This window comes from Cavia porcellus, unplaced genomic scaffold (genome assembly GCF_034190915.1).
Source record: "Cavia porcellus strain 051 isolate PalLab524CR breed Dunkin Hartley unplaced genomic scaffold, mCavPor4.1 scaffold_31, whole genome shotgun sequence".
NCBI classification, from domain to species: domain Eukaryota; kingdom Metazoa; phylum Chordata; class Mammalia; order Rodentia; family Caviidae; genus Cavia; species Cavia porcellus.
Window position 1 is genome coordinate 25,199,933 of NW_026947514.1, and position 23,255 is coordinate 25,223,187.

Sequence of the window (23,255 nt, forward strand, 5' to 3'; positions counted from 1 at the left end):
CCCTGCTTCTCCCTGGGCACTTCAACTTGTCAGTCTTCTCATGCCTCTCTCTCTGAGCCCAGCCCCTGATGATGCGTCAAGGACTGGGCCAGGCCTGCCACCTGGGGGACCCTTGGCTGGCCTATGTAGGCCTCTGGGAGAAGATCTAGGAGGCAGCTACTGGGATCAAAGTTGTGGATCCTGGGAGAGGCTCCCTTCCTCTAGCGGCCACACACCCATCCCCAGCAGCTGCCCCTCCTGCCCAGGCAGGAAGCCTTCATAACCTCTTTCCTCTGATCAGCCCTGGGGGAGCTATCCAGATGGCCTTGGAAAATATTTTTTCTGAGGGGCAGGAACAGGAACAGGAGGATGGGCCTGAGCTCACACTGTGGTGGGACTTGAACCCACACCCACTGATGGACTGTGAAAGATTAAAGAGAGGGCTGAGCAGTGGTGGTCGTGTCCAGCAGAGCCTAAGCAGCTACCCTGAGACTCCCTCTGTCCGCACAGGGAGCACTGGGGGAAGGAGGCCGCCCCCTCTTTAACACAAACCTGTCCTTCACCCCAGTAGAATCTGTTCTGTTCAGTAACAGGGCAGAGAATCATCCTCATGTCCCCCTATCCTATTTTTGTTTTGTGCTGGTGGGGACTGAACTCAGGAACTCATGCATGACAGGAAAGTGTTGCTACCTCTACTTTCTGGATGGGCTGATCAGCCCTGGGGCACCTAGCTGGCTGGAGTAAAGGCCTGAACGCAGGGACTTGTTCCCCGAGCAGGGAACCTTATTCACCACCTTGCTTCAGGTGTTAGAGCCTTTGCTAAACAGCATCTCCTGTCCTGCTCATTCCTGACTGGGCTGCCCACGACCTTCCTAATGCCTTCCCTTTCCTTGAGTTTAAGCCCCATCTGCTGGTATTTCTGGGGGCCTCCACCAGGAACTGGTGGTGGTCAGTTGCCATCTCGCAGGGCCCAGCACTCACCCAGGAGCTTCTGCTCTAAAGAATATCACCTGCTGCACAGCAGAGGAGGCAGTGTCACCTCCCCTCTCTAGCACACCAGGCAACACTTGCCTTCATCATCGGGGCGGGGTCATGGAAGGCTTCGGGGTTGAGGGAATCCCGGAGCGGAGCGGGCAGCTCCGGCCCCAGCAACAAAAGCTACACAGTGAGGTGTGGCACTCGAGCCTGGTGACTTCGGATGCAGAGGCACAGGCTGGCTGAGGTTGGGAGGACTTGTTTATTCAAGGCACAGTCATAGCATTGATAACAAGAAGGTTCAGCATTCTGGCACATTCCTTAGTGGTGGTGGCCAAGGTTAGTCCACAAGCCCTCCAGGGCCCCCAGAGGATGCAATGCTGCTGATAGGCACTTTGCTTCCAGAGGCAGCTGAGGGACAGGCAGGCAAGGCTGGATCTGCTCAGGGCCTGGGAGGGCCCCTGGGGGGGGGGGGCTCTAGGCCATATGGACTTCTCCAAGAGGCAGCTCCCTCCAGAAAGGATCAAGTAAGTGAAGGGGTAGGAAGGGTGGATGGCGGTAGGCAGAGGCCAACAGGTATGAGCTGGGGGCCAGGCAGGTGCCCTGGAAGGGCCTGGATGTGAGGTGAATGTGGGGAGCTAAAGAATGCCCCCCACATTCCCAGTGACTATGGAGGTTGAGGTACAGCTAGCTGGGCAGGGCCCTGCCTGTGACCCTAGGCCTCCAAGAAGAGGAGAGAAGCAAGTAGAGACTGGCACTTTCCCACTGGGAACAGGTGCTCGCAAGTGGTGTCCAGGGAAGGACAGGGCTCAGGCCCACCTCTGGCAGCAACCCCAAACCCCTTACATACCTAACATACCTTATGGGGTTGGGCCCAGCCTGCAGGTGGCAGTCCCACTTTAGTCAGAGCTGGGGCTGACTGAAAGGGTCCTACGCCCCTGTGGCATGAATGGTGTGTATGGGCCTGGCTGGGTGTTATTTCCCCTTATTCCAAGCCGTGCCCAGAGAGGAAGATAGCCTCCTTCCCAGCTGATCCAAATTCTCTGGAAAACTCCCCATGTCGAGGTTTGAGGCACCAACTGCCCTTTGAGCAGCTACATCTCAGCAGGGGTGAAGTGTGGAGCTGCCAGTGCTGGGATCTAAGCAGAGGTGGAGCAGGGTGGGGCGTAGGTGACCTGCCCTCAGGCCACCTGTTACTGGGACAAGGTGGAGACTCTCAAGGGAGAAGTGCTGGGCCACCTACAGCAAGTCAGTGACCCAGACTCTGAGGAGGGGTCTCAGTCTCAGGGGGCTGAGGAGTGCAAAGATCCCATGCAACTTGATCCTTTCTCCATGTCCGCCTTGGCTGAGCTGTACTGGATCCTGATGGCAGCCTATCCCAGGAGGTGGCGGCTGGTGTCATCGGGCCACAGCAGAAATGCTAAGAATCACCAGCACTGTTCAGGATTCAGCCCCTCCAAGCCTCTGGTGAAGGCAGCCCTGGGAGGGCATCTTTGTCCCCTTAGCAAGGGCTTCTCTATGGGGAACACACCTGTCACCCCACCTCCAGCAGGACTGGGTTAACATCATCGTGGGAAGCCAGGGAACCCCAGAGGCTTCTTAGGTAATCCTTTGCAAAGATGAAGAGAGGCAAAGAAGGCTCCTTACTTGGGCAGTAAAGAATGGCCAGAACCTTTAGTCTGGGTTTGTTACCCTTAGCAGCTGCCCACACTGGCCGAGCTGAGGCCCAGCACTCAGACAGGAAGGCCAGGGAAGCTCAGAGGCTCCCTCGTTGGCCCTAGGGTCTTCTATCAGCCTGGGGTTTGGGAACGTGTATTGTTTTCCTAACATCCAGCCTTCTGGGGAGAGGCTCCCACCCTGAGTACGGTCTCTGTCCTGCCCCACTTTACAGTAACCAGCACAAACTTGCCCTGGCTCCTTTAATACCACTCCGGCCTTCTTTAAGGAGCCCAAGTGGCTGGGTCCACGTAAGAGTAGAAAAAAGGGGCTTTGCCTCACTGCGCTTGGGGACATGTGAGGACGGAGGAAGGGACTCAGTCTCCTCTTCTTAGCTGCCCCTTGTTGGAAAGGTAGGGTACAAAGACTCCAGTTTTCCCGCAGGAGAACCTGGGATGAGACCATCCCTTATGACTTGTCACTGAGGCCCAGGACCTCGTAGGAGCTTTGCTTCTCAGACCTCGGGGAAGCCTCAGGGCTGGAGCAGCAGCAGCTCAAAGGACTGGAGAAAGGTACGGAGACCCCGAAAGCGTTCCATGGCTTCTTACTGCCTCCTTCCTGTGTGTACTTCCTCTTTGATCCACTCAGTCTCTGTGTCTTGGGCTTCAGCCACCTCCCCAAGACACAGGGTGTGCTGCGTCCATGCCATCTTGGGGTTCCTTGGCACCGCTGGGCACCTCCATTCTAGCTGGTCAGCAGGCTGTGTCTTCACAAGGCTATGGTTGAGGAGCAAGTGTCTCCGTCAGGGGCTCCCCAAAGTCTGCAGGAGGGAGCAAGGAGGCCCAGGCCATCCTTTACCTCCCCTTGCTGGGGTCTCCCCTGCCCCTGTCTGGAGTCCTGGTCAGTGGTATTGGCTCTGGCCCTCCAGTTCCAGCCCTTCCTGGAAGTGGGCCGAGTCCAGCTCCCTTGCAAAGCCCCTCAAACCGCTCTCCTCTTCTTCCTCCGGCTGGTTGTTGATGGTACCGTAGGTGTGCCGGGCTGGGGAGGAGGCTGGGGTGAGGTTCATTTCCGGCTCTTGCAGCACAGTGGCCACGTACAGCTGCCCAGGATAGAGCAGGGTAGGGAGAGTCACATTTGGAGCTAGGCCCAGCCACACCCTCTCCTCTCACCCCGTCACCTCTGCCCCACCAAGCCATGGGCGCCTCCTTCTTCCCCTCCTTCCCTAGCAGCCTTCGTCCTGCCCATCTCGCCCACCTACTTACTCCTGGTCACTGAATGACCACCTACGAGCTCCCAGGGCTAATTTAGTAGCAGCTCTCTAACTCCCAGGCCACTGTTCCTTCAGAATGTATTGCATTCATTCTCAGTTCCCAGGCCGGGTGCACCCAGAAGCAGAAGACGCAGGGTTCCCCTGGGCTGGGGTCCAGAGAGACCTCTACTGCAGAGGCAATGACATTTCTAATACAGCATAGAAGCACAGCCACAGCTCCTTGGGGGTGTCATGGAGGTGGCCTGTGAATCACGATTTGAAAGACGGACTGCTAGCTGAGAGCTGGGTTGTATGTCCTGTGGAACCCGGGAGGGATCCCAAGAATGCCTGGGGGGAGCAGCAGATTAGAGAAATATAGAAATAGGGAAAAGAGCAATTTGTCACTCTGTAAGTGGCTTTTAAAGTAACTCCTTACTTTGGAAACAAGTAATTAGCCATAGAATTATACATTTCTGTAGTTTGTTGTTATTGTTGTTGTTTTTAGTGAAACCAAATAGCCCCAGTGATGAAACAAAATTTTCCTACAAAAAAATTTTAGACATTTGCATGGTACCAAACTGCATAGGTAACAAACTTTTGGTCATAAAGAAACTAAAAACAGGATAATGGAAAATCCAGCCATCTCTGCCCAAATCGGGGTGGGTGGGGCTGTTAGCATTATTAATTGGAATAACTGGGATGCTATTTATCCCCTAGTGTGAGGTATAGTATTCCTTGGAATTCATTCAATCCATGTTGGACTTGAACATGTCAAGGATTTGGGATTATCTAGTTTCAGGGAATGCAAGGGTGGGGGAAACAGCCGTGAATCACAGGGAAGTTACAGCCAGAAGATCCAGAATATTCTGCAAGAATGCTGGCTCTGAAATAGGGACTGTGCTAAAGTAAGAGGGCCCCAACCTCCAGCTGACAGCTGCTGGGTTAGCTTAGCACAGGTACTGGTTGGATCTTGGTTTGGACAAACTGTCACTAGGGATGATGGCACACTCCTGCAGGCTGGGAGATTCAGGCAGAAGGACTACACGTGCAAGCCCAGTGTGAGCAGCACTATGAATTAGCAAGACCCTGTCTCAAAATTAAAAACTGGAAAAAAAAAAAAGGGCTGGGAACGTAGAGTATAAAGTCCCTGGGTTCGATCCCCAGTATTAAAATGATTTCTGGAATAACTAGGACAACTTCAATATGAAATGTGTATTCAAGGGCTGGGGATTTAGCTCAGCGGCATAAGCACCTGCCTTGCAAGCAGGCAGTCATGAGTTCGATCCCTGGTACCGATAAAAATGAAAAAGACAAAAAAAAAAAAAAAGAAATGTGTATTCAAAAAGATAAAAATATCAGGTTATAAAAACGTGTTCAGTATTATTTTGCTTCAGCAAAAACTATATGGAGCTGGGCGTGGGGCATATCCCTGTGATCCCAGCATTCAGGAAGCTGAGGATCACCAGGAGTTTGAAGCCAGCCTGGGCTACATAGTGAGACCCTGTCTCAAAAAAATAAAAACAAAATCTTAAAAACTATATGTACATAGGTAACTATATATGTACGTAAACAAAGCAGAACTACCTGGAAGAGATACACGCACATAGAAATACCTGGAATAATATACTCAGGGCATCAGGGATCATCCAGGTGATGTGAATACAAAGTTTTTATTTCCTTATTCGTGCTTTTCTGATTTTAATCCCAAATAACCTACAATGTTCATATACCACTCTTGTAATAATAAAAGACTTATTTAAAAAAATTCTAAGCTGGGTCCGGTGGCACAGCCTGTAGTCCCAGCCACTCTGGAGGCTGAGGCAGGAAGGATCACTTGAGCCTGAAGTCCGGGTCCAGCCTGCCCAACATACCGAAATCCTGTCTCAAAAAATAAATACATAAATAAATAAATAGAAAATAAATGTTGCTGTTGGGGGGGGGCTTGGTTTTGTTTTTTAAAAATACAGGCCTTATCGTCAGACAAACGTGGTTCAAACTGTTCTTTTACTCTATTGCTTAATGCCCTGGAGTTTAAATATCTAGAATGCTTAGGTCCTGGATCCCCACCATTCCCCTGATGATGATGATGATGATAATAACAACCATAATAATAATAATAATAATAATAATCATCATCATCATCTTTTAAGCCTCTCATTGGGGATAAAGGCCCCTATTGTGTGATTTTATCAAAATATCAAGAAAGAAAATTGCAAAGCATCAGATTCCTATGATTTCAATAACGTGCTGCTCACAGTAGCAAAGCGCTCATCTCGGAAGGGTCCAGGATGAGCGTCTTTCCTGCTTTGAAGTCTTGGTCTCCCCGCTCCTCACCTCTCAGGAAATTTGTAGGGTTTTCCTTTCTCAAGGGAGTGAACCTAGAGTTCTGACCCCCCTGTCTGCACCCGTGGGTGAGGTGTCCCTGTGTTCCCTGTGGACTTCTCTCTGGGGACCTGCCCCAGCCCTGCCCGTCACTAAGGCGAGCCTCGTGTCCACCGAGCGGGAAACGCACCCATTTCCCCGCGCGCCAGTCTCTTGCGGTCTAGTTCTCCAAAGCTCTTCCCACGCCCCGTGTCACCTGGCACCCTCCCTCCCTTCCCGGAGGCTCAGGAGATGTTCCCTCCTGGGCGCAGGGGGGCGCCCTTCTCCAGGGCCCCTCGGGGCGCCCGGCTGTGGGGCCTGGCAGATCCGGTGCTCAGCTCGGGGCGCGCACCAGTGGCGCGATGCTGCGGGGCAGCGAGGGCCTGGGAGCCCACGTCCAGCCTGCGGGGCGCCCGGGCCAAGTCCAGCCCCGACTTCTGTGCTGCCCTTGCCTTACCATTGGGTGCGTCGCCAATAGCTCCTTGTAGGTGGGTCTGCGCCTGCGCTTGCGCCTGTGCCCTGGAGGCAGCCCGGAGTCCCAAAGCCAAGCCCCACCACGCCCCAGCGTCTACAGGACTGTGGTCTCTGAGAGGCGGATCCCCCTGTCCTTCCTCTTTTGCTGCCTCGTTGGTCTTGCAGTGCCCGCCAGGGAAGTTTGGGTCTTTGCACCTGGCTCTTCAGCCAGGTCCCCAGCAGCGTTTGGACCTGAGCTAAAACCTGCTGCGTCAGGAGGGGGCGCCTGGGGCCCTGAACGCTGATGCGCCCATCACTGGTTAGGCCCCCCTGCAGGCCCTGCCCTCCTCATGTTCCCAGGGTGAAGGAAAACTCACAAGGGAGGTGGGGGTGGAGGACGTGCTGCTCGGCTCCATGTCAAACACGGTCTGGGTCTCCTCCTCGGGCTGCAGCAGAGAGACAGGCTTGAGTGCGTCAGGGCTCGGGTCGCTCTTCACCCACACGTATACTGCCCCTGCCACCCTGGCACTCAACTTCTCTTCTGTCTTTCCAGACCTCAGCCCAGAAAACAGGGCAGAAGCCCAGGGGAACAGGGAGAAGGCTGGGGTGCTGGGAGGTTTTCTGGAATGTGCTTCCCCCACGCACCATGACACTGGAAGTAAGCAAAGTTGGACTTGGGGTACAAAGATAGTGCTGCTTTGACATCTGTTTGTTTCTTTCTGGGCCGTTCCCTCCACTGTGTCTGGAAGGAGGCCTAAACTAATCCGGTCCATGTTCACTGCTACCTTCCTTCCCTAAAGTGACACTCAGGCAACCACATCCCATGACATCACTGTATAAGAAAGACGGCTAGCTGGGTTTGACATGTGCCTGTATTCCCCGCACTCTTGGAGGCTGAAGCAGGAGGACTGCAAGTTTAAGGCCAGCCTGGCTACATAGTGTTTTAGCAAGACCCTCTCTCAACATTTAAAAATAAATAAATAATAGTTTGGGGGTAGAACTCAGTGCAAAGACTCTGGGTGCAAACCCCAGTACTGGGAGAAAACAAAACAAAACAAAACAAAACCAAAAAAAACTGAGAAAATGCAAAAAGACAAGCTGGCCCTTCAGCCAGTGATGGAGCAGCAGAGGTCAAGCGGAAAGTGTAGCAGGTGTCTTTGCCCAGGGTCCCAAATACAGAGACAAGAGAAGCAAGAAGGTAGCTGTCTAAAATCCTCATTCTGCCAACTCAGCAGGGCGTCAGCATTGAGAGCCAACGTCCTTTTCTTTAAATGCATTCATTTGAAAGGAAGAACATTCACTGTTAGTAAACCTGTACCCGGTTGCCTTACACAGAAACTTAACTAGAAAACTAAATGCAATTTTGCTGCATTCCAGTGCCCCAGGACCACTCTGGGAAATGCTGGTACAGACACACAGTGTGGCTGTGTGGTTCTGTGTGTCCAGGGTGGCTCCCTTCTCCCAAGTGTCAAAAAGCCACAAGGCCTGTGGCAGGTCACCCCCAGCTGCACAGGCACAGGCTGACCACTCATCCTGCCTTCGCCACTCTGCTCCATCCTCTGCCTCAGCTCACGGGCCCTCAGGCTGGGGCTCACAGCTCAGTGCCTGGCCTGCACTCACATGGTAGGGGAACATGCCAACCGCCTGCTCTTTGGAGGAGGTGTCCGGGTAGAAAGAGAGGACAGCATATGTGGCGGGGGCCAGCTTGAGGAGTGCCAGCCTGCACCCTGCACACTAGCCCTCAGCAGGAGAGAAAGGCCAGGCCCTCCGGTCCTGTGCTGCTCTGCAGGCCCATGCCTGGAGGATGTCCCAGGGCTGTGTGTCCCTGGGTCAGGAGAATTCCTGGAGAAAGGGCAGTCTGGCAACTCACCTCATAGTCAGCAGATGCCTTCAGCTTGCCCAGAAAAATGCCAAGAAAGGCAATTATCATGGAAGCGACAAGGGAGGACAGTGAGAATAAGGTGATGCTGTGGAGGTAACCTGCGGAGGAGAAGGAAAAGCCTGGCTGTGCAGCCCCAGCACCAGACCTGGGCGGGACGTCTGGCGGCTAGACAGTTGGCAGATGTCTAGGGACATCTCAGCACCTCCACAGGAGCGCGGGGCACAGAGCTCCTCCCCCAGGTCCCCTCCAAGAACAGTGGGGTCAATGAGCCGGATGCAACATTATCCTTGTGCTAGGTGGTCAGTTTAAGAATTTGGCATCGGGATTCCATTAAAAAAAAAAGTTCTGTTGCCGTAAATGTCCCCGTCAATGCCCATCCGCATAGTCTTCTTGTTACCTCTGTTACCATGGTTCTGGGGCAGCATCTCGGAATTCCCATCTCTGCCTTGGCCCAGACTTGGTCTTTAACCCTCCCACCTTTCCCTGCAAACCCAGTCTGGGCTTATAGCACTGAAAAGCAATCCGGAATTCAAAAGTCATTTACATTTCAGGTGGAACTAGTCTGTTTTTTTATGGTGGCAGTTTTCTAACTAGACGAGGATGGAAAATCACTCTTTATAGTCAAAGGTGATTGCTAAATGATGCTCACTGCGGTGGCTGCAAAACAGCACAAAAGGGTAAATGGCTAAGCATCCAGCGGGGGAGAAAATGGGTAGCTTTTAATGCAGCTGTTGAGAGGCACATGCTCAACAGTCTCCCAGTAGCACAGGAAACTGCTCAGAACATAACGTTCTGCGGGGCTCACAGTCTGGTAAAGCACACGTGGATCACCCCCTCCCTCTTGATTTGTTCCTCTCCTCGGGGCTGATGCTGAGGAGGTCTGGGAGTAACAGATACGGGGCTGCACGTATGATTATGCGTGGCTTAAATTTTGATCTTCACATTGTTCCATTTTTCCTAACAAACATGAAGTGCTTTATCCTCGGAAAAAGGCATTATGGAAAAGCTTGTCTGCTAGGTGGCAGGGAAAGAAACAGGGGTGACCACAGATGAATAAGCCATACAAATAAATGACCGAGGGTTGGCTCTTTACTGATGTCCCTGTGACTAAGGGTAAAGGAAATACTGCCTCTTCCTCCCCACCCCACGGATAAGGTTAAGATCAAGTGTCACAAGGGAAGGGCAGGGGCTGCCTGGTGACATGGGCGACTCTGATGGCAGGAAGCTGAGGGATGCCCTGCCTGTGGCCTGTGGGGACTGCTGTGAAGGTGTCTTTGGGTTCCCCAGGACAGGGACAGCAGCTTCATGTAACCAAAGAGTAAGGGAAGAGTAAAGGTGCAGGAATCTGTTTCCTCTTCTAGGTTTCGGCGAACTCATAAAACCGGGCATCCTACAGGGATCCCAGAGGAAACACCCGGGAAACGAGCGCCCCTCCCCACCGCTCCATTACTATACTCTTTCTGGTCAGCCTGGATTTAGAGTGAAGGAATATAAAGTTTCTTGCCCAGACCAAAATCAATGCAATTTGGACCCCACTTGGCCTCAAAGCTCTGCTCAGATGCTCATCCATGACCTGTGTACCCTGAGAGGTCCCTGGACTTGGCCATGTCTGAAGAGCAAGGCCTAGCTCTCCCTGCCTCTCCCCACTAACAGTGTTGGTGTTGAGGGACTCACAGAGCAGTAGGAGGGGATAAGGAGGCGTCACCCAGCACCTACCTACTCGCAAGATGGAGAAGAAGAGCATCCAGAAGAGACCCAAGAGTGGCGCGAAGATGGCCTGGGAGACCGCGGCCATGTGGATCTGCTCACTCAGTTTGGTGGGTGCATAGGAGTAATACATGTTATATCGGTCTGTGAGGTGCTTCATGCACAGGTAGAGCAGCCCTGGGCACCAAGGATGGATGCAGTCAGTGACCATTCTGACCATCCAGACCTGAGCTGCCCCATGGTCCACAGGTCCGGGACATAGCCTGGCAGCTCAGTGAAAAATCATACACTTATGCATTCATTCAACAGACTCCACTTTCAGCAGCCATCCAACCTCAGCTCCCTTGTCCCGGCCCTGCCCCTGCCCTGATACCTCCCTACCACAGGCTGTCAAGGTCACCTCTTGCTCTAGGAGGTGGCATGGTGTCCTGGAACTCCATTCCTGCTCCTAGGCTGAGAGAGGCACCCTAAGTGTGCCTGAGAGATGACTCACCGAAAGGGACAATGATGGGGCAGGTGATGCTGTACGCCATCACCACGGTGAAGACATTCATCATCCAGGCATACTCTCGCCCATACTGGAATTCTATAGCCTGCTTCTGGAGAGGAAGGTAGGAGTCACTGGCGGTTTCCTGGCTCCCTTGGCTTGGTGGCTTCTGTGGCTCCTCCCTGAGCTGCAGCTCAGACCTCAAGGCAGCCTCCCTTCCACCCCCAGAGTCCACAAAGCCTGCACTCAGGGAAAGGCGCGCCCTCACCTTCCTGATGTGGAGTCTCTCTGGCTCCGAGCGGGAGAAGAAGAGGCGGGTGCTGTACACGAAGAGCGACCCCAGGCGCATGAGCTCCATGCCTGTGCCCAGCAAAGCAGCCGTGATCACATAGTTGATGAAGAAGGCACCGTTGTCGGGCAGGAACACGCACCTGAGAGAATAGAAGACAGTGACAAGCCAGGGGGTACAGGAAAGGGGAGGAAGACAGAGAAAAACAGCAGGGAGAGTGGGGTTACAGGTGGGAGTAAAGTTCCACGCACAGTCACGTGCCCCGTACGCAACACGCCAGTCAGCTACGGGCCACATACACAGTGTGTTCCCATAAAACTACATCCCCAGTGGGGCTGCAGCCATGTGAGTTTGCATGCGGACATCTGTATGATGTTTGCACAGCAAGTTCTCAGAGGTCTCCCCTTTGTAAAGTGATGCATGACTGTGTGTGTGTGCAAGCGCACTCATGTGTGTCCTCAGCCCATTTAAGCTAACAAACAGCTCTTCTGAGTGGGTGTGACAGGAGATGTGTGCACAGCTTGCTCCAAAACAACAGTGTCTGACCTCAGTCCTGAAGGTCTAAAACCTTAAATAGGAAAAGATACTTTTATAATTTTCAGTAATCTTTAGTTGAAATTTAGTATTTCTTTCCACTAAGAGTGTAGGCAACTGCTGGGTATGCTGACACATGCCACCTCCTCAGGAGACTGAGCATCAGAAGTATGAGCCCAACCTGGGCAACATGGTGAGAGCCTGCCTCAAAATAAAGTAAAAAGAGAGAGAGAGAGACAGAGAGAGACAAGAGAGAGATAGAGAGACAGAGAGAGGAAGACAGAGAGACAGATACTAAGACAGAAAGAGAGACAGAGACAGAGAGACAGGGAGAGAGACAGAGACAGAGAGATAGACAGAGACAGAAAGAAAGAGAACTGGAGATGTAGTTCAGCATTCCCTGGATTCAATCCCCAGTATTGCCAAAAAAGAAAAAAAATTTAAGAAGTACAAAATCATGGAATGTTAGCCACTGTAACTTTGTCACCAACTGTGAAATCTTACCCATACCATTTGTGTACATCAGCATTTCAATGGTAATTGTCACCATTTAAAAATGAAGGCAGGAATGAGTTGTGTTGCTAAGTTACACATGATTAAAGATCTCCTATCTACAGACATGTGCTTGGCATAGCTGGGTAACTTCATCTGGGAGAATTCATTCACCTGAGTGTTGTCTTTAATGCACAAAACACATGGGTTGCAAAGGAAACCAATCACACTAAAATATAGTCATCGAAGTATTTTAAAATTTGGTGGCCCAAGCATCTCGGTTGCTTCCTGGTATCCCCATTTATACAACTATTAACTTCCTTAAAAACAGACAACTGAGCCCAGGAACACATTTCAGAACTCCTTTAAGAAAAACCAAACTATTGTTTCTTGATGAGGAACCCAAAATATAAGTAAAGAAAGGTAGACCTTTCTCAAATGGCAAGTGGACCAAGAGATGAAGGGAGAAGGTCACGAAGGAGAAGGGACGGAGCAAGGCTGTGGGAGACACAGTGACCCTCTTTGAATCCAAAACAATTACTGTGACTTTGATTACTTGGAGACTCATTTCCTTATACTGATATGTAAAAGGCTGGCGAGGGTATTTCCTTTTCTCTTCAGTTGGTTCTGAGCATTGCAAATAAGGCCAGCCGAGGTGTTAATGTGCAAAGTCTATAGCCGTCAGACAGTCCTGTTTCCTTGCATAGTATTCTCCGAAATACAGGGTTGAGATGTTAGAAAAAATAGCTCCGGGAATGTCAACTGGGTACAGCCTCAAATTAAGAGGCTATGACTCCCCAGGGCAAAGAGTTTGCATATCAGAAACTGAAGTACAGCCCCCAAAAGAGTTCCACTGCTGCCTTAATAGGATTAGGTAAATTGATCCTTCTGTATATCTTTATCTCTACAAATTACAGAGACGCCATTCTTGCACCTGGCCAGTGAGCTCAAGTTACTCAGTGATTCCTGACATCCTCACTATCACTCATCCCTGAGCCACCCCCCTTCTTCACAAGAAGATAAATGCTGGGAGAGGCCTAGGATCAAGGCCTCTGTCCGCATGTCCTCACGAGGATTGGACTTAGGACCCCTTGGCTGCCCTTAACTTGGAATACGTCTTGGTGTCTTTACTCTCGCTGTGGATCGGATTGGTGGTGGTAGATTGGAATTAATCTGCTAGGATTCTAATGACGTCTCAATGGGATTACAAATATAACTTTTTGGATTGTGAGGAAGACTAGAAAGAGGATTTTAATACTTGGATGACTGAACTCAATATTTGGGTTTATAATAAAGACTAAAGATGCACTAAGACCTCACAAGGAGTGCAATCATCAGGTACTACAAAGTGTGCTGGCAGGACAGAGTAAAGCTACTGAGTTTTGATGACATCCAAGTTGAATCATGAACTTTCAAATCTTTTCTTTCTCACATATGAACAGTATTGAAGGTACCTGCTTAGCCTAAGACGAATCTAAATTCATCTTGGGGGAAAAAACCCTTATTACAAAAATAGTTTAACTGTGAACACCTTGCAGAATTCTGGTTCTTGGCTTATGAAGCAAGCTATGGAAGCATCATGTCATTTACAACATATCTTTGAAAACTGGGATTTTCAACACTTGTTACCATAAAAAAGAAAAAAATCAAAATTAGCTTGATGTTAAACATAATCCACACATTGCATTTTCAAAGATTCTCTTCCCTCCATAATTTAATGCCTTATTCCAGTAAAGCCAGCTTTCATACTGATGGCTTTAAATCAATAAAATGTAGCTAACTTCCCTGTATTTAAAAAGGCTGTGTTACTGGTGTGCTAATACTGTCTCACAACTTTTACTGTGAAAGTAGTTTGATAACTATATGTCAGTGTAATTGGTTTTCTTTGCAATCTGTGTGTTCTGTGCACGTAAATTCTGCACTCAGACTATATGTAAAACTGGGTGAGCCTGAGCAAGCTCTATGTATGGTATCAATGTCAGTTTCCTGGGGTTTATATGGTACTATAGATAGTTGTACAAAATGTTAACCCTGGGATATACCAGATGTGAGCGGTGCTGATTTCACAAACATCATTCCAAGGAAGCCCTGGGCTCTTCCAGATTGCCGAAGGAATTCCCCCCAAAAGTAATGAAAACATTCAAATACATTTGTTTCCACCTTGTGAGTGGTGCAGGTGTTTGACTCAGGGAAAGGTGCACAAATCCTCCCCGGTGTGGACACCCAGAAGCCTGGTACACATGTGGGGGTACTCACTGGAACCTGATGGTCGCCTGCTCTAGATAGTAGATGTCAAAAAGCCAGCGAAAAAAGACGTCCAAACTGAAAGCAAGAACAATGCCAGACCTTTGTTAATGAAATGTGAGCCAAGGCCTAGGGTTCAGTTCCTCTGCCTGGCTTCCCCTTCAGTCCTCTCTAGCTCAAATTCAAGCCGGCCACCACAACTCGCCCTTTCTTTCTTCCTGCTGGCCACCTCTGCACCCGACCCTCTGGCCTTCCAGTGCAAGACTGGATCAGCCATTTCTCCCCCAGGGCTTTCTCCCTCTTCTGAGTTTCTGTGGAATATTGGCTGGGTTCGTGCCCCTCAGACTGACAGCCAGCTGGGACAGGGTCCCCAAGTCTGCACAATAGCTGGCTCAAGCTATGCCATGACAGGCACAGGACTGTCTTTGAGGAATAGACCTGCAGCAACCACAGGATGGGCTGTGGAATCTGACAGAGGATGATTTAACTCTAGGGTGGGCCTGGCTGAGAGATACTCAGGCTCAGTAGGAGTGAGGTACCTGGTCAGTCCCATGGAGGGCAGAATGACCACCATGAACACGAGAAAGATGTAGCACTTGTGCATTATGATCAGATTCTGACTGGATCTGGAAGGAAATGGAGAGAGAAGGTCATCAGGGTGTGAGACGGGCGGGAAGCATGCTGGACCAGGAAAGTGGCTGGCCAGTGCCCTGTCCATGGGGCACTGTGAGCTCTGCGACGGCATCTGGGAGCAGCAGGGGAGAACAGTGTGCCCAGCTAGTGATGGCTGCCCTGGGCACAGGGAGGGGAGAAAGGGCACACATATGTCATATTATTGGACATTGCTCCATCAAAAGGACATACAACTGATACATGGAAACCCTAAAGAGTCTCAGTAATCAATACAAGCCTTACTCTTGGCCAGGGGAAAGGCCAGTACGGGTTTCTTTTTTGTTTTTGCTTTTTGTTTTTGAGACAGGCTCTCGCTATGCATTTCAGGCTGGCCTAGAGCTCACTTTGTAGCGCAGGCTGTATTTTTCAACTCACAATGAACCTCTTGCCTCAGCCTCCCGAGTGCTGGGATTACAGGCGTGCACCACTACACCTGGCGAGGACTTCAGACAGAACAGCTCGTATAGCTTTTTGCCTGGTAGAATGGTAGGAACTTACAGTGTAGGAAATGACTTTTAAGACCCATGCAGCCTTTACAACAAAGCAGTGCCATTGCTTGGGATACAGAAAATACTTTCCACCCTTTTTAGCTGCCACCACAGCAGCATCAGGAATAAAGAATGAAAAATCTCCTGATTGTCTGGAGCATTGACACTGTGTGGGCTAAATGTGCTGATGGTCACTTTGAGTTTGTAGCTCCTGTGCTCTGATCATAGCTGCTTACCTGACCTTTTACAAGCAAGTCCTTTCATCTGTGTGCCCTGCCTGGAGTTCCTGGCACTGCCTAGCCCACGTGTATAGCTCCAGGCTATCAGTAGATAGATGGGGGATGAAGGAGCACCCCAAGAAGGGCTTGATTGCAGCCCCGCTCCCTTTAGATTAGAGCCTCAATCAGTATCTGCAAGGCTAGAGTCCTAGAAACAACCCAGCACTTCTTTACAAAAAGAAAACACCTGCTCGGGCTGGGGATATAGCTCAGTGGAATGAGTTCCTTCCTGGCAAGCATGAGGTCATGAGTTCAATCCCTGGTATAAAAAAATTTTTTTTTAATTTTAAAAAGAAAGGAAAAAGAGAGCTGGGCTGGTGGCTCATGCCTGTAATCCCAGCACTCAGGAGGCTGAGGCAGGAGGATCATTGTGAGTTTGAGATCAGCCTAGGCTACAAAGTGAGCTCAAGGCCAGTCTGAACTGCATAGAAGAGACGCTGTCTCAAAAAAAAAAAGAAAAGAAAAAAAAAAAAAAAAAGAAAGAAAGGAAAGAGAAAATACCCACTGGACACCTGTCTTTGGGGGATAGGTTTGGGTATCAAAAGAATCCCATAGCATGGAATCTAATATTATTCTCGCTGTTTAGTTTTGTTCCAATTTATTGTTTTATTTAATGTTTTATTTTGATTGGTTTTATTCTATTTTGTTTTATTTGATCTTAGTATGTCTGATTGTATGTACAACTACTGTGAAGATAACGAGAGATAGTAGGGTAGCCATTGTAGATTTCCTGTTATCCTGTCTTGAACTTCTGTCCCACTTTCACTGTTTTGTTTTGATTGGCTTTATTCTGTTTTATTGTGTTAAATTTTATTCTCTTTGAAGGAAAGAAAGAAAGAAAGAAAGAAAGAAAGAAAGAAAGAAAGAAAGAAAGAAAGGGAGAAGGAATCCCATAACAGTTCTAATCTTTAGGCCAGATGGAGGGGCCCAGTGCCAGGCTGGTAGGGAACAGGGAAAGGGTCGAGGGGAGCTGGAGAAAACAGCAGGTCTAGGAGAGGAGGACCCCGGCTTACCTGGTCCAGTGGGCCTCAAGGAAGGCAGAGAAGAAGACTATCAGAGGCAGGATCACTGTGAAGGCCCAGAGCATCAGGGAGGGGAAGAACTGGGTCACGATTGGGCTCTGCAGGGGCAGACAAGGGTGGGGGGCAGGAGGCAGGAGACAGAGAGACTTCAGTGCAGGAGGCCCCTTCCTCTGGCAGCCCGCCCTGTTTCTCCCCTACCCCTGCTTCTCCACCTCCAGCTCAGACTGAGCAGGCCTGATGCCGAGGGAGTGGGCCCGGACTTTCCTGGGTGCCTTCCTAGCCAGGGGTCCACTTGGCTGGAGAGAGGAAGAGGCTGACACCCTAAGGTCAAGTGGAGTCCTCAGGGGACTAGGCCTTGCATGCCACGGTCACTGGAAAGGCGGCCTGAGCTTTCCCTGCTGACTTCTCTCTTAACAACAGACCCAGCTGCCATCACAAGTCCCATGGCCCAGGGAAACAACACCGACACTGCACCAGGACAAGGGGATACAGCGAGGGTGGGGAAAGAGCAAGTCCAGGGATGGCAGAGGCCCCCCAGTGAGGGTGTGACCGGGGCCTATTGTGGAAGAGGACAGAGGAGCACAAGAAGTGATGTGGTTCAACATGTGTGTGTCTTGCTGGGAAGAGGGAATGGGCAATGTGGAAGAGGAACCTTCTAGCTCATCGAATCAGCACTGAGACGGCAGGACTGAAGATGGCCAGGCCATGGGGAAGTGCCCCATCAAGAGGAGCATCCTCTAACCTCTGGGACGCTCCTGCTCCCATAGGCTGGGAGTACAAGGGTCTGGAAGTGAGGAAAATGCAGGCAGATCTAAAGGTCCCTCCTCTCCAAGGGCTTTGCTAGGACTGATCTCTCTCCCTTACCCTCAACTGTATCACAATAGTTCAGCCTAGGACACTTGGGGAGAACAGAGATGCTCACACCTGCGCCCTCCAGATCTCCAGCTGGCCCAGCAGGAGCTGGTCTAACAGCCCTCCAAGCCCCCAAACTCACCCCAGCTCAGCCTGCAGCTCTTCCACTTTCCTTTCCTTTCCAGTCCCTGTCCCTAAGGCGGGCAATGACCCACATCCATCCCACTCTGTGTACAGGAACCTCTACTCTCATTGAGCAGCTCCACCTCCGCCATGTTGGCAGCACACGGGTTTCCCCATCCCCTCCTCCCTTGACTTCTTCCTTGATCTCTTTGGGCCCCCGGCCTGGCCTGAGCAGAGGAGGCACCTGCAGCTTCTCGATGGGGCGGGTGACGTTGTACATGTCGATGGTGTTGATGATGATGGCAGGCGTGGTGAGAAAGAAGAAGAGGAAGAAGAGGAAGGTGTTGATCGCGAAAAAGCGGACCCACCAACTGAAGCGGCGGATGGACAGGTGTTTCCTGGGGAGGGGTGAAGGAGGGAGGTGCATTTAGGACCCTTAGCGAGAGCCCTGGTGCTCTTCCCTGCATGCTAGCTGCAGAGCCTACTGCCCTGGTCTAACGGATCCAGGCCTTTGTGCCACAGCCCATTGGTCTTCCCATTGGTCACCCTACTTCTAAAGGCCCAAAGGCCTTCCCATTGGTCACCCTACTTCTAAAGGCTTGGAACATATCTCAAAGATGAGCAAAAAATGGATCTGAGCTCTTTCTGCAGGAGAGACATTTTCCCCAAGGTTGAGTGCATTCCATGCTCGAGGTGGGGTGAACATGGGAGTGTGCAGAGGTGGGGATCCCCAGGAAGGCACAGCCCATGGGGCACTGTATTTGGGTCACACTGGGCCTCCCTGTGGGGTAATAAGGTGGGGGAGAGGGAGCCTGTCCTGTTCTCTTCTTCAGTCTCAGAGGACAGCTCAGAGGAGAGGGAGGGACACAAGAGGCTTACCAAATAATGTCTTTTGGGTGCGGGGCCTGAGCGACTCTCCATTGGTAGGATTTGACGACAGTGGTCACTGAGGACTGCTGGGGCTGCACACCACAATAGATGTACTTGAAATCCTCCTGGATGCTGCAGAGATGGGAAAGGGGAGAAGATAGAGGTCTGGGGGTAGGAGGAAGGACCTTGAAGGGTCGCATGCCAGGGGCCCAGGGACACTGTGGACAGCTCCTAAGGCCCCAAAGTTGGAGAGAAGGGACAGTTGACGGTACCTGGACGTCCAGACAAAGGAGAGAGCCATGCTGTTCTCAGCTCCTGCCTTCCTACTATCAGCAGAAGCATCAGAGATGTGCTCTTCCTTTGAGGTTGATGGGAAGCTATTAATTTAGCCTTGCCTTGCTATCAATAGCTCCTGGTTATTGAGTTCTGCCTGTGTGCCTGACACTGTACTCACTGGTAATTAATAGAATCTCAATTGCAGATTCCCAGATCGAGGTACCTTGAGGGGCAAGGGAAGAGGGCAGTGCTGGTACTGGGGCCCTGTCTTTGACCTTGTAACTCATATTCTGTTATAATTAAGCCTCTGGTCTTCTCTGCCAAGTGGCAATGTGTCAGGAAATGAACACTATTGTGTAATGCAGGCATTATGGCTTTATCTAACATACACATTAAATAGATTATGTATATCCCTTTGTCAATCCTCTGGGAGGTGAACAGAGCAAGCATCAGTAGCGATACTGCACAGATAAACTATTTGCGAGGATAAGGAACTTGTATAATTGTGCACCCTAAACTCTAGGGTGTTACACTATTCTTATACAGAGTGTGGCATGGTGAGGACACAGTGCTATGCATTGTGTCAGGACCGGAGGCCTTGACAACCCTTCGGGGACTGATCCTGCAGCTCCCATCTATCTATTCCAGTGCCACAGAGCCTTCTGGAGTGTTCCAGACTGGACCTAATTCATTTTTTGTTGAGATGCGGCTGCCAGAGGTTGGGGCAGGAGAGGACGGTGCTGCAGGGCTACGAATTAGGGGAAGCCCATCACAGAAGAGGAGGAAGAGCAAGAAAGGCTCATCGCTCCCGAACCTGTCACTTGTGGCAAGAAGAGGGAATGACGTGTTTGGACTAATGGAGAAATGACTCTTGTTCTTAGCAAGACTTGGAAGAGAAGCCAAGGGTCAAAGTCTACACTGACTGCCTCTGTACCAAACCAAGAACACAGTGAGGGCTCAGGGCCTGGGCAGACAAGCTGAACTCTGACAGAAAACAAGTATGAGCATGCTCTAGAAAGCAAGATGGCACCCGTGAAGAGCAGGGAGGAGCTAAGAACAGGTAGCTGGAGGAAGGCTCTGTCTCCTCACCTAGGCTGGAATGGGATCAGCGAGGATGGAGGTAGAAAAGAAGAGGCCCACCCTAGGGGGTGGGAAGGGGCCACGAGCCACTGTCACCGTGCTCACCGCTGCGCCATCCTGGTGTCCTGGAAGGTGACAAAGATCAGGTCGAGCCGCTTCAGCTGCACGCGGTTGAGCTCGGCATTGAACTCATCGGTCAGCTGCTCCTCCAGCTCACTGTAATACTGCTCTGCATCTACCTGGGGCAAGAGGCGGCCCTCAGAGCTGGAGGCCAGAGTGCTAGGACAGCTCTGCTGGACGCGGGGACCTGTTCACTCAGCAGTATGGAAGGGAGGGACAGCCTGGAAGTCACCTCTAGAACAGTTGAAGGCTGACTCTGCCATTTGTTTCCTGCCCTTAGATCTGAGGGCAGTGAGGCATAGCACAGATAGGGCAGGAGGGCAGGGTCAGCCCTCGGTAAACCCACACAGACAAGAGAATGCACAGCTTTGTCAGAAGCTTTGGGCGATTCTTTTTCGGGTCTGGCTGGAGTCCAGTCCCGCTCTGACGCCTAAGTCCTGAGATCCCTTCGAGGCCACTGGCTGGGGGACAAGGTGGACCTGTTGCCTTCAGTAATCCCTGCCCTTAGTCTTTGGGAGTCTGAGGAACACAGGAAGCCGACTGTGTTTTCTCTGGCCCCTCTGCCTCTGGAGATGGCCCCAAGAAAGGCTTGGGCGCCCCCACAGGCTCAACAGGGAGGTGAGGCCTGGTGGAAAGGGAGGGAGGGGTCTGTGCTCAAACTCTGGGGTGACTGGCGTGGGGCCTGGGAACCTGGGGTGTGGGCAAGGGATGGATACCGGACCCTATGATGCCCCATCTGCCACCCCCCACATCCCTGCCAGTTACCTCCTTGAAACAGGTCCAGCAACTGCAGAAGCACAGGCGGGAGCAGGGGTGGATCCTGATCATCACCTTCCCAGTCTTCTTGGCCCTGGCTGTGTAGTAGAGCCGCCCTCGCATGGCGTGGCGCCTGTCAGCACAGGGGATGAGGGAGGATCTTTGGACTAGCACCCAATGGAGCTCCCCCTTCCTCTTACGCCCCGTCCCAGAGCCCCCACCGAGGCCTCACCTCTGATCATCCAAGTCGATCAGGTTCCTGACATCATAGCAGAAGTGGACTCTGGTCACGACGCAGCCAGGATAGGCCTCGCTGCAGCCAGACACACAGAGGCTGAGCCCAGGGGGCCGGGGATGCGCTGCCCACCCCTTCTCACTGTGACAGCCCGTGCAACTGGGTGGCTTAGCTACCTAGGGGTGCCTTGGAGCTTGCTCCAAAGGCTGAGCTACCTTCAGGGCTTGGACCCTGGTGATCTGAGTTGCTGCATCCTTCCTAGATGACTGAGAATGGGGCCCAGGAAGAATTTGACCAGTGGGGAACCCAGGGAGGAGCTGCTCGCAGAGAGGTAATGAGCTCAGTGTAGTGCGCTTCGGGCCAGGAACCTGAGGTCACTGAAGGGGCCTCAAGACGCTGGACCCTAGACAGCCATGGTGCGGGGGTTCCCTGGCCTTACACTCCTGCTATGCAGGAATGCCCTGAATCCAGAAACTGCTCCAGCCCTGGCGGCCCTCTTCATTCTGAAAAGCCAGTACTGAGTTCAGTCCAAAGAGGGCCACCACCAGGGGTGTCCCTGGCCCCACCACCCCAGGCTAAATCCAATCCACATGAGGGCAGATGTTGTTATCAGGACAAGGGGCTGCACACCTGGGCCCACCTGCCTCACTTACTGGAAGTGCTTAATGATCATTTCTGGGTCCTGGATGGTTGTGGGCACATAGGTGATCATCACTGTCCTTGTGACCTAGGCGGGAAGGGGAGATGGAGAAAGAAGGCTGTGCTTGTTTACATAAATACTTGGTCATTTCTTGGTGGCCCAAACCCCTGGCGAGCAAGCCTTCTGCCCATGCCTGGGGCCCTGCAGTATAAGCCCAAGCCAAAAAAGCCTTAGTCTTTTTGTCCCGAGCAGAGCCCTGCTGCCCTGGGGGAGGCAGACTGTGCCTTTCCTATCCTCTGTGTTCCAGCTTCTGCGCCCTGACACAGACAGTTGTCAAGGGAGGGGAAGCCAGAGGCTGCCGACAGGCCAGGTGCAGACCGGGCCAAAACAGCTGCTCACCCCACTTTCTGCAGGTGCAGCTCCCACAGATTTTGGGTCTCTGCCAGCCCAGTCCTTCTAGCGGGAAGCCCTGTGTTGTCAGAGAAACCTTAACATCAGCCGGCACAGGGGGCCTGGGGTGAGCAATGCTATGGCCCATGAGTTAAAGGTTTGGTTCAAGCTTGGTACTATTAGGAACTGGTTGGTAACCTTTAACAGGTAGGTCTCCTGGGAGGTCTCAGATCCCTGAAGGTGTATCTTACAAGGGACATTGAGATCCAGGCCTCTTTTCTTCCTCCTCTTTTTTTTTTTTGCTTCCCAGCTGCTGAAAGGTAAGTGACCTCCCTGCTATGATGTTCTACCTCACAACAGGTCTAAACTGTGAGCCAAAATACACTTTTCCTCTTTTTAAATGGATGGTCTCAGATATTTTGTGACAGTAACAAAATACTAACACAGCAAGACTGAGGAGAGACTGTAATTCTCTAACTTTCTATTTTAACTTCTAGGTAGGAAATGTCTTTCTGAGTCCGTCTCCTGCAGGTTTACCATGTCTGATAAACTATGCTGCAAGAGATGAGGGTCTTGGCAGAGGCATCTGATGACAAGAAAAGCTGAAATAGCCAAGTCCAGACTGCTAGGGAGCACCCAAGCCTCCATGCCTGCCAGGGTGAAGCAGCTGGGGTGGCATTTTTGGTACTGGGGTGGGTTAGTCCTTTAGGAGGGGACTAACCCCCTACACCAGTATGAAAAGTCTCAACAACTGGGGAAGGAGAGTGGGATGCACAGGTGTGAGCAGGTGACCACGCATGGGCTAAGAGCGGGGCCCTGCCCCATGCAGGTGACACCTCCCCTTCAGTGCTTGAAAGCACTGAAGCCATGGCAGCCTAAATGCTGAGCCAAGGATGGCCCCTGCCCTGTACTAAGCCTTGGTCTGGGCAGGTGGCACTGCCATGGTCCACCCACAGTCCTGAGCCTTCATTTCTGCATACTGCAGGCTGCAACACACCTCAAACATGGAATTCTGCCTGAGGGCTGTTTCCTGGTATTGGGATTGTGTTCAGTTTATACCCAGGGCAAGAAGGGAAGAGTCAAAGTCCCCAAACACAGCTCTCAATCAATGGACAGCAAGTCTGGGAAAAATGTGTGCATGATCT

The 23,255-nt window shown here is 51.5% G+C and overlaps 1 protein-coding gene across 6 annotated transcripts in view; it reads right to left on the reverse strand.

The window, feature by feature from the left end:
• Window positions 1-1,197: 1,197 nt before the first annotated feature.
• Window positions 1,198-23,255, reverse strand: part of Tmem63c (transmembrane protein 63C) — a 64,122-nt gene continuing 42,064 nt past the window's right edge. For all 6 annotated transcript variants that reach the window (XM_063241271.1, XM_003472323.5, XM_005004843.3 and 3 more), the window contains 15 exons: window positions 21,734-21,807; window positions 21,078-21,158; window positions 20,855-20,978; window positions 20,075-20,208; window positions 18,623-18,745; window positions 17,988-18,141; window positions 16,760-16,866; window positions 14,848-14,934; window positions 14,321-14,386; window positions 11,018-11,180; window positions 10,756-10,861; window positions 10,272-10,439; window positions 8,544-8,653; window positions 7,051-7,119; window positions 1,198-3,709 (listed from right to left, as the gene is read on the reverse strand). In XM_063241271.1, coding sequence (XP_063097341.1) covers window positions 3,512-3,709; window positions 7,051-7,119; window positions 8,544-8,653; window positions 10,272-10,439; window positions 10,756-10,861; window positions 11,018-11,180; window positions 14,321-14,386; window positions 14,848-14,934; window positions 16,760-16,866; window positions 17,988-18,141; window positions 18,623-18,745; window positions 20,075-20,208; window positions 20,855-20,978; window positions 21,078-21,158; window positions 21,734-21,807 — 1,764 coding nt within the window. In that variant the 3' untranslated portion in view covers window positions 1,198-3,511. The remainder of the gene's footprint in view (window positions 3,710-7,050; window positions 7,120-8,543; window positions 8,654-10,271; window positions 10,440-10,755; window positions 10,862-11,017; window positions 11,181-14,320; window positions 14,387-14,847; window positions 14,935-16,759; window positions 16,867-17,987; window positions 18,142-18,622; window positions 18,746-20,074; window positions 20,209-20,854; window positions 20,979-21,077; window positions 21,159-21,733; window positions 21,808-23,255) is intronic.